This window comes from Gekko japonicus, unplaced genomic scaffold (genome assembly GCF_001447785.1).
Source record: "Gekko japonicus isolate JY-2015 unplaced genomic scaffold, Gekko_japonicus_V1.1 scaffold103, whole genome shotgun sequence".
In the NCBI taxonomy this organism is placed as follows: domain Eukaryota; kingdom Metazoa; phylum Chordata; class Lepidosauria; order Squamata; family Gekkonidae; genus Gekko; species Gekko japonicus.
The window spans coordinates 1,811,154-1,822,037 of record NW_015160210.1 but is presented as its reverse complement, the minus strand read 5'-3'; the positions used below and the strand labels follow the sequence as shown (position 1 = coordinate 1,822,037).

The 10,884-nt window shown below is 38.7% G+C and overlaps 1 protein-coding gene across 3 annotated transcripts in view; it reads right to left on the bottom strand.

The window, feature by feature from the left end:
* The window catches only part of SNX14 (sorting nexin 14), a 44,811-nt gene extending 36,428 nt beyond the window's left edge, over positions 1–8,383 (bottom strand). For 2 of the 3 annotated variants that reach the window (XM_015409560.1, XM_015409568.1), the window contains exons 1-8: positions 8,167–8,383; positions 5,916–6,036; positions 4,689–4,765; positions 4,512–4,590; positions 3,386–3,429; positions 2,287–2,374; positions 1,648–1,732; positions 728–884 (exon numbers count right to left, since the gene is read on the bottom strand). In XM_015409560.1, the coding sequence (XP_015265046.1) occupies positions 728–884; positions 1,648–1,732; positions 2,287–2,374; positions 3,386–3,429; positions 4,512–4,590; positions 4,689–4,765; positions 5,916–6,036; positions 8,167–8,285 (770 nt within the window). In that variant the 5' untranslated portion in view covers positions 8,286–8,383. The remainder of the gene's footprint in view (positions 1–727; positions 885–1,647; positions 1,733–2,286; positions 2,375–3,385; positions 3,430–4,511; positions 4,591–4,688; positions 4,766–5,915; positions 6,037–8,166) is intronic. The other variant, XM_015409575.1, reaches the window with a different exon arrangement.
* Positions 8,384–10,884: the final 2,501 nt, after the last annotated feature.

Sequence of the window (10,884 nt, the reverse complement as noted above, 5' to 3'; positions counted from 1 at the left end):
TGAATTGAATAAAACTCCACGTAACAGAAAAGGGAGCCGCAAGAAGCAAAATAATAATAATAATGCATGTACTTCCTGCATGCCTGAGGACTATTTCCTTACCTTAGCAATGAAATAAGCATCTAAAATTGCCCAGGTTTTAAGTCAGAGGTTCCCAAACTTATTTGGCCTACTGCCCCCCCTTTTCAGAAAAAAAATTACTCAGCGCCCCCCCCCCCCCGGACATCTACCCTCAAGAAGTGGACAAATAGATGCATTTTGTGGATCTGCACCTGGACCGTTCCAGCACCCCCGAGGGGGCAGTATTGCCCACTTTGGGAACCAATGGTTTAAGTAAATGTGAAGGGCTGCTCCTGCAGGATTTCATGGGCATCTCAAGGCACCTATGGAACTCTGGATTAGGGTAGAGATGTAACTGACTCCATGAAAAAAAAATCAGAGTCAATATTCAGGGTGCATTTTGATGGCACGGAAGGTTCTGAGAACCAAACATAGGTAATTCAGGACCCACTATCATGCTACCAGCCTCTTGAAAAATATTTCAAGAGCTGATGACCACATTCTAGTCATCCAGTTTCACAGGTCTTTTGCAAAGTCAACACAAAAACAATCATGTTACTGCTAGTTTTGCCGAGAGTGCAACCTTAGGTCTGTCAGCTTTATCTTCTTTCCATACTACTCAAAAGTACTGCGTGTTATTAGTCCAAATATTATTACTGCATTATACCTGCAATCTGGTGCTCCTGGAGGTAGAATATAGGGGAAAAGAAGTTCAGTAAGTTTCCTTAAATAAAGAAGTTCATCTCTTCTGCTTCTTAAGGCCACATGAAGCTCTGGTCCATACTCTTCTAAGGCAGCTTGTGATAAATATTCAGCATTTTTCACTGCAAGTAAAAAGAAATTCAGCAAGATTTTCCATTAGAGTTCTGTTTATGCTGTTAAATAGGAATCATGTATCAAAACACACTAAAAATAGCTTCAGTTAACAATGAGTCTCACATTTATATAAGGTTGGACCCTATCATTCTGTTCCTGCTTAGCAGCAGAGCCTTCCTCCAGTGTAAGAAACCGTTTGCAGACGGAAGGTTTTGCTGCTAAGAGAACAGTCACAGAATCCAACCTAGTATTTATAGTATGTTTCTGCTGTGAGGAGCAAATATTAAAATAGGCAAGCTCCATTTCTACAAATCGTAACATGTTTTGTATTGGAAATGCTTCCTTGGAACACCTGCGGCATATTACCTATAGGTGATAGTTCTTAAGATTTCAGGTTACTGAGGATTCATAATTAATGTCATACATAGTTTCCTGTTTTCTTATCCAAAGTGGATATCAAAGTAACATTGAGGTTTTGATATAAAAAGCCTGTCTGGCACAACAGATAAACCAGTAATCCATAGTTAGGATCCAGGCCTATGTTCTAAGACCAAGCTCCATACCAGCCTACTAAGGAATAAGCTCCATGCTGCAAGTCACCTATCTGGGTTTTGTGTTCCACTAAGCACACAACAACTTGCTGCACTCTTTAGGTCTGCATGTATATAATAAAACTCTACACATACATTTGCATAACACACAGGGAACAGAGCAGGTTGCATCAGTTTAATGCAGTAGAAATATACTGTATATAAAACAGTTCTGTATTACCTTTATGACTAGCTTTTGCTATTACTTCTATGTGCTTCAAAGCTGCCTTCAGCATTTTCTTTGTTATAACAGATGGAATATCCACCTGAAGAATAAGCATAAAGGGGAAAAATTCTTCTATTTCCACTAAACAGATGACTAGGAATTGTATGTACTTATACAGCTTAACTAATCAAACATATAAATATTCTACATGTATACTGAGACACACTTGCCAGAGAATGCTGAAACAATCCTGAAGATGCTTGTTATAATTAGATATAAGAGACTATAACAACAAACACGTGGGTCAGTTCACACATAGTCTCCTAGTATTCAGCATCATGAGGAAAAATGCATTGTTATAGCAACAGGGATTGTTTTGATGCATTTCTAAACTATACACTTAAATCAGTGTGCTGTTTCACCCAAGAGGCCTCTGCTTACTGTCGCTTCATGGGCAGCATCTGATCTTTCATCACTGTCTCTAAACTACAATTCCCGTGGTCAGATAGTGAGATACCTCGTAACTGCTCAACTGGTCTAAAACAGATGTAAACGAGCAGTATGGACAAGCTCACAGTTTTTTTTCTCTTAATACAATCTGCCAAAAGTCCTCCATTAAGAGCTTACTACCTCAAACACTGTAACTACCATTACCTTGTAAATCCTGCGAAGTAATACAGATGCAAAAAATCGTAGTGTTACTCTCAGTTCATCAACAAATGCTTCATCATCTGTTATGTCCCTTCAAAATGTCAAAACAAAATATTAATGTGTATCACTAACCATTCAAAACAATCCCCAACGTTAATATGGCTCTTAGAATTATCAGATGGGAGAATGAGAGGTTTGGCAACATTTAACAAAAGGAACAGACTAGCTCAAATTATCCCTCTAAGTCTTTATGCTAAATGAAGGATAATATACAAAGATTAAATCCCCTTTAACAAACAGTGACCATTCTGTGAAATGCATAGAGTTTAAAATATCACCCTAACTAAAACAAGACCATTTTCAGATTCCTCTCATCAGATTATGAAAGTCAGCTTTACATTTGCAAGTACTGAGAACAACTACTGTTTGTGACCTAATTATATATGATGCAGTCAATAGATCAGCTCCTTGTCCCTTGAAATTAACTCACCCAACCGAAAATGCACAGCTCTCCAAGTTTAATAAGGCACCAACTGACATTTAGGCTCCCCCTACTGTTTTGGTGGGGCAGAGCTTGACAATTCAAAACAGAGTCCAGCGATTAAAATACATCTGGATCAGATACAGGGTCTTAACTATGCATTTTTTCCTCAACCACAAACAAAAGAAATCTTGTCTGGGCAGCTCAGCCATAACACAAGCAGCACTGAATTGTACTACAGCAACTTAAGGCCAACCCTACCACCAAGCAATTGGGAAACAATCCAAATATTTATAAATATTTTCAAAATAGCACAAGGGATAAGTCTTCTGAAAATCATTTCTAAATGCAGGTAAGGATTAAACTGTGTTTTAGAATCCTGGCTTGGGGTGGGGTAGGGGCCAATTAACAAACACACATGCCTCTCTACATCACTAGTCAGTTTTACACAACGATTCCTTTACTCTGCTGGGTGGGAGAGGGGAGGAGGCACATGTGTGCAAGGTAACAAACCAGCTTCATGTACATCTTTGTTTAAAGGCTGGTGTGAATGCAACTCTTGTCTTTCTTCAGCACATGGAATTTTTTTTTTAAAAGAAAGACTTCACAAAAAAATCATACCTGTACCACGGATAAACAAAATTTTCTAGGACTAGCTCAAACACCTGTGTGGAAAAAAGAACCAAGAATTGAGCAATACATGAAAACATCATCACTGAAAGAGCTTTAAATGGTATGTATTATTTATTTAAAACATTTTTTATGCCACCTTTCCACCCAATCAGGGCCCACAAGGCAATGAACATAAAAGCATTTAAACAATTAAAATAAGTCAAAAATATAAAATTAAATTAAAGACATGTATACTTTCTCTCAGGCTATTAAAATCACCCAAGATCAGAGGGAGACAAAACACAGAATAATACATACATATTCCTTCCCATTCCATCCTCCCAAGGGCTTCAGGAAAGCAGAGTGTTACATATTTCTGTGCCTATCTTTATGAACACTTAGCTTCCACTCCTTCAGTTGACCAGGGAAGAAAGTAGGCGTATAAATATATTAAATAAACGTTAACCTTTCTTCATAGATCTCTAAATTATGCAATATAATTGTGACCTCTCACATCGACTCCCTCACATATAGTTAAGGGAGTGCTCTCTATTCTTAGCATCTCGGAAAGTAGAAACTTCCTAGATGGTCATCCTAAATAATAAGTAGTTACACAGCAACTGAACGATGCATCACTGGCAGGATTAGCTTCTTATTTTCCAGTGGTACAGAAGGTATTCTATCCATGTGTCCATTACTTGCACACATCTTTTGTTTCGTAAGTACACCTAGGCATCAACTTTAAAGCAACATGGACTGCAGCCTCTGGAAATAATAGGCACAAGTTTTCTTGCACAAAAATGCTGGGGAGGGGGCAGGGAAGAGCCAATGGCACATATGAATTTTTCCATGCAGTCCCGTTAGAACTTTTAATGGGTACCATTTGTGTTAGCAATGTGACCAATAAACTGAAGAAATTCTCTATTCATTCAAACAGTGAATATAAAATAATGGACACTGAGAAAAAAAGGGTTGAATTTAACCATTTGATGAGAATTTTGACACTGTGGGGGAATAGTTGTACTTTGATAATGGTTAGAAGAAATTCAAGTGCAAATTTCTAGTACTCCAAGCAAGAACAATTTTGACTGAAGATAAAACAGCAATGGGAGTCTTCAATACATCCAACACTTACCTCTGCTAGGGATGCATCAATTTTAGAAGGATCTTTCAGGTCCAGCCATGGCTGATAGCTTTCTAGCAGTAATACAGGTCTGTAGAAAAAATGCATACAATTATAAAATATACTGCCTTGGTCTTTCCACTATAGTACAAAAATGCAATAATTAAAAGCATTGCCTATTTAGCTTACCTATGCCTTCTGCATTTGACTTTACCACAAACAGCGCACCCGTGACTCTGAAGAAATTGATCTTGCAGGTCTAATTGCTAAGAGGGGGAGGGAAAAGGCATTTTGAGGCTCAAAATCTTTATTCAGAAGTTATTGCTTCATTAGATATTGTGAATCATACATAATGAAAGTAATGAAGTAATTAACATGCTTAAAAAGTGAAGAAACTAAACAGAGTTTATTTTTATGAGTTATAAAAGTCAGCAAAGGTAAAGGTTTCTCTTGCTCAAAAGCCAGCTGAATCCGACTCTAGGGGGTGGTGCTCATTTCTGTTTCCAACCCAAAGAATCAACGCTGTCTGAAGACTTCTCCGCGGTCATGTGGCCAGCATGACTAAGCGCCGAGGCGCACGGAAAGCTGTTACCTTCCCACTGAAGTGGTACCTATTTATCTACTTGCAGTTTTTTGCTTTTGAACTGCTAGGTTGGCAGGAGCTGGGGTCAGAGACAGGAACGCACTCCGTTAGCTAATTTGTATAGCAGCATTTCTCAAACTTTTTGTACTTGGGCACCTCTTCTCAAAACTTCTCCTCCTCCTGCCTGGCTCTCTCCCCATCACCTCCTGCTGTTGTGGGCAACTGTTCCATCTAGGATAAACAATTATCTGAGCCTGTATTTTCCCAGCAGAGAGCAGAAGTTTAGATACTGGTATAGTGATTCTTTAGTCAGCCTTAGTCAAGAATATTTTTAAGTCTTCTACTCAGAAAACAAGGTTTTTTAAAAAATCAACCAAAACAGATTTCCCATAAATCCAGGCACACTTGAGTATAAAATCTACAGTGAAACAATACATGAGCCAGTGATTCAATCAAATTACCAGAGAAGGGACAAAATCTATCATTAGCTGGATTATTTTTATATCTTCCTGCCATCAGTGCAGATGGTAAAATGTTAAATATGGTCAGCATTAAAACATAGCAATAGCTTCCAATCTTAATTTACTGAATTTTTAGATCACCTTTCAACAACAATATTAAAAAAAGGAAAAAAAGACATGTAACTGGAGAAGATTTGTTTTGATAGATTTGGTTTCCAGTAATTATGTGTAGTACAGGACAACTAAAAGCAGCTCTCCATGATTAATCAGCCAAACTTTACTACTTTGCAGGACAACTAAAAGCAGCATGATTAATCAGCCAAACTTTACTACTTAAACTGAATACAGCACATCAATAAAATTAGACGTTACCTTGGTTTTACGCTTTAGCATGAACAACATATTTGGGAGGAGGTAGTCTGGTCCAAATGAGCAATAAAATGTGACAACTCCTGCCACAAATGACCAGAAGATCATTAAAATGTGAAAATACCTCAAAATAAAAAGAATAAAATAATTAATACAACGTTTTCAAAAGAATAAAGTATGTTTGAAGTTTGAAATAATGATGGATTCCAAAAGGTTCTGCCTGAGGAATAGATTACCCCCAACTAGAGTTGCCAACTTCCAGCTGGGGGCCTGGAGATCTCCAGGAATTACATTCAGATGATACAGAGATCCCTTGAACTGTATGGATCACATCTCTGGCTGAGCTTTCCTTCCAAACTCTGCCTTCCCAGGTACCACACCCCAAGTTTCCAGGAATTCCCCAGCCCAGAGATGGCAACCCTATTCCCACCTCCTTCCTTCTACAGTCAAATGAACTCCTAAAATAGTTATTGATTAGGATACCCTCAGGAATAGGGTTGGGACAGAGTATTCAATGGAAGGGGGAAATCGACAAAAATCACACACACCCTTTCATAGGCACAACTCAACTTTGGATCCAACCCAGTATAACCCAATACTATGTAAAGTTCAAGTGCCTATAATAGGTTTCTCCACTTCATATACACCATAATTTTCAACCATTACCAAAAAGCAGGCTTGTTTATTTGTATTCAACACATATCAATCTTATAATGCAACATGTGGGCGTCTAGGCTATATATCAGCCAAAAGTACAGCCAATTTACACTGTAAGGTACTTGGGTAAAATCTGTAGCATGTTTTGAGCAAATCCATTCTAAAGTAAAAAGAATGTGTTCTAAAAGAATGTTCTTAAAAAATAAAGAATATTGGAAGATTGCTGTATTAAGGAAAAATGCTATTTAAAAAGAATTCTATGGCAGTTTCATATGCGGGTAGGATAAGGGAATCGGAAACGAATAGGCTACAAACCGGACTGGGTTTAAATTTAATCTGTTAATTACATAGTTGGAATGTAACCTCAATATTGCTTTTCACATGTTTAAATTATGAAAAGGAGTATAATGTTCAAGGATATGAATTATTTTTATGTAATATGAATTATATAATCAATAAAAATATCAATTAAAAATAAAGTAAAATCTGGAATAATTTTAGTGGAAACCCTCAGACCTAAATATAAACAAACACACCTAGCAAACAAGAATATCAGCAGGCAAAGGGAATAGTGGACAAAAGAACTTATTAGAGATCCTTTACAGAAATTGTTTCAGGCGGATAACTGTGTTGGTTTGCAGTAGAAGAGCAAGGTTTGAGTCCAGTAGCACCTTAAAGGCCAACAAGATTTCCAACATCAAAAACAGAAATGAAAGAGGGCAACAGTTGCTAGCAATCCAAGTGCACAGACTTATGCCAGGGTGCTAAAACAACTGCATCAGGTGCTCCTGTGTCTATTTATTACTTTTTGTGAGGCCTCATGGGTGCATATCCTAATAAAGGACTCACAAACACCAATGTTTGGGCTGAAGAAACTTTATGAATTATTAAATGTTTAGCTGTATTTTTTCAGTTATGCCAACAGCGTCTCTAAGGCTGTGGTCACACACACTAAATAATCCACTTTCAGTGCACTTTCCAAGTGGATTTTACTGTGTGAACTGGCAAAATCCAATTTGACACTGCATTGAAAGTGGATTATTTAGTTTGGCTCTTGAAGGCTCCTCCTTCTCAAGTGCATTAAAGCTTTTGTAAGAATATAAACCTCAGTCTTTAATGCATCACAAGACTCCCATTTATTAAAATAAAATGTCTTTTTATGAGCAACTCAAACTGCTAGCAGTAGATTTTTTTTTTCTTTTGAGAAGGACTTAGACATGCAAGTAATAAGACCTTAAGGTAACAGACCTACTACAAATCATGATGCAAAAGATGCCTGCTCTTTGGAGTCGGGAATAAAGCCAAATGACATCTCCTAGAAATCCACGCCCCCGAAGTGTCCTCATACATGACGACACCCTTCTTTATTCGCAAGAGGCAGGGCAGTTCACAACACAGAAGGATTTATTTATCTCAGATTATTACGACCCCTAATTTTGCCCCAGCTTTTCTACAGTTTTTTTTTTTTAAATAAATCCTCCAAAACTTCACCGAGATTCTGTGACAGTGAACTGGACGAACCCGTAAAAGTTCACGCAAAGCACAAGCCGCACTTCTGCAACTAGAAATCCCTTCCCGTCAGCAGCCCCGAGCTTACCAGCTTACCACACTGAGCCCCAAGATAATACAGCAAAGCAGAGGATACTGGCGGCAGATCTCCCGCAGCACCTCCGTCGCGCGCTGGCACAGCCTCTCCCCCGCGCGCAGCCACCTCATCTTCGGAAATGGAAAGCACAAGACCCGCGCCCGTCATGACCGAGGGGTTATGACCCCCTCCCTCTCACAGCACTAAAAGAAACCTAACACTCGGGCGCTTCTGGTTTCTCTCACGTGACCTATACCACGTGACCTCCCTTCGGCTCACGTAAACGACGCATTTTACTTACGGGTAAGCGGAACAATGTCGCCATATTACTACGTCAGAAGTGGCCGCGCAAAAAGCTTTGCGGCTCACTTTCTTCTCCAAACCCGGCTGCTTTTCAGGTTTGCTTTTTTTAAAGTGTGGTGGGTTTCGGAAGGCGTCAGACACTTGAAGGTGTTCCTGAGAATTTCACCTTTATTGTCGCTACAGGCGAAACTCTCCGGTGAACGGTAAAAAGGACTGAATACAGGAAGGCCCCTCAAGCATTCCGCCCCTTGGCTGGCCTTTCTCACCCTAGTTGAGGCTAGGCATTCAGCTGTGGCAGAGTACCACTCATAATCAAACCATTCTAGTTAGTGGAACTTGCTTTTCGCGAGGAGCGCTTAGGGTTAAGTGTCCTATTTGTAAAGGTTCGTACTAAGAGCGAATCACTTGGAACAGGTCTGTAATCAGGAAGTTTATGGCTTATATAGTAGTTTCCGTGGACTAGACCCCCTTTCAGGAAATGCACCCTTGCTAATTACTGGCAAAGCACAGTATTTCCTATCTATTGCAGAACACACAGCGGGGCTGGCTCGGAGCAAACGTGCACAGCATTAAAATGCCTAAAAGGGAATGTGACCAGTTTTTAATCGAACCAACACGGCTACCCATCTGAATCGTTGTTTCTAATGTCAGGCACCAACCTTTTCAAAATTTACCCCACTACTGGCTGGAGAAGGGCTACTATGCTACAGGAAAGAGGAAACCAAAGTTAAAAACTAGCATTTCTGGTTTCCTGCCACATTGGACTATTTCACTTCAAGTGAATTTTTACACATTGCATATGAACTGGAATGCCTTCCCTCGCTCTTGTACTTCTGGATAAGTGGACCAAAAACACTAGATGATTGAAGAAAAAAGATGAACATGGGAAGATGCAGCTAGTACTACACTATGTGGAAATGAAGTACTGAACTTAAAGTAAAAGCTGGGAGTATCATACCCTTCACAGAGGGTATAAAATACCCTTTTTCAGTCTCCGTATATCAATATGGCACAGAAGCAAAAACTGACTTATCAAAAACCACTTCATACTACTTTGACCAATGGTCTACCAGAGATATTTTCTATCCAAACTATATATCAACTTATTCTCCATGGCAACTGGTGTTTTAACTCTTCAGAAAACTAATGATTTCTTCACTTCTCTCACTTACTGGCAAATGCTGAAAGATCACCAATCCTTTGTTTCTGTTACTATATATCTCCTCTGCCTCCTAGTCCCTGCCCCCTTTAAGATCTCCTGCAGGCCATTTAGGATAAGTACTTGTGACTAAACATGTAAAATTTCAAGACATTTTGAAACCATGGGGAAAAGTGTTTTTTCCGCTGGAAATATTTGGGGGGAGGGGTTGAAACAAACTAATTCTACTGTTTTAACATAAAAGTTATCATTTATAACTTAGCATAGTTTGCAATATTTGATATTTATGGAAGTTATAAATGACTTTGTTTTGTACAAGCAAAATCACAAATATACTCAATACTTGCAGAAAAGAGCTTAAATTCTTAATGAAACTCAGTTTTCCTCCAAGATGCATTTTCTGCCCCACCTCCTTCTGATCTTTTTTCTCCCTCCTGCAAGGTAGGGCAATAAGCTACTTTTTACCACAGTAGTCTGTGGGTAAATGTGTCACAGTGGTTCGAGGCAGTGATAAAAAGGTTAACTATGTCAGGTCAAAAGAACAGAACGCATACCACTGTTGAGAAGCAATGAAAGCCCTGCATGATCCTCTCATGCAGATTTGGTGTCTTTCGAGGTGTAGAAATCCATCTTGGATTTAAAAGCTGTGTGCCTTTTCTTTTTATTATAAATTGTTTGTTCTACATCTGTAAGTTATAGTAAAAATGTAAAAAGAGCTGCATATGTCTACACCATGCTCACAAAGCATTTCACTCATTCTAAAAGAAACAGTATTTCATAGATTTGAAAAGAGGCCTCAGAAAAAAATGGGGGGGGAGAGAATGTATTTTTCCACACATTTTTCTGTTCCCCCCCCCCTAGTCTTCACATCCCTGTTTGTGACCAATCTAACTTTCTCCCAAGCAACTTAATTTGTCTATGTCTGATTCCTTTAATACAAACACAATATCATTCTCATCTCTTTGCTTAATAGCAATGCACCACATTGGTACTTCCCAACTAAAAATTCTACTTTATTATCACAGTACAAACTAGCTGCTTGTGATTCTGCTAAGTCATCATATAGTCTGTGACACTGTGCTTCTGTATGTTCCAAACAAAACAGAAATATACTGATATAATTTTTAGAATCCAGCATTCAGTGTTATAAAAATGTTATCTGTAGATGTTCTGAAGTTGATTGTATCTTTAAGCATTCTTTGTCGCAGACGCAAACTGAAGACTTACCTGTAATTCACTGCCTGTGTAACACCTATGTTGCAGAGCAG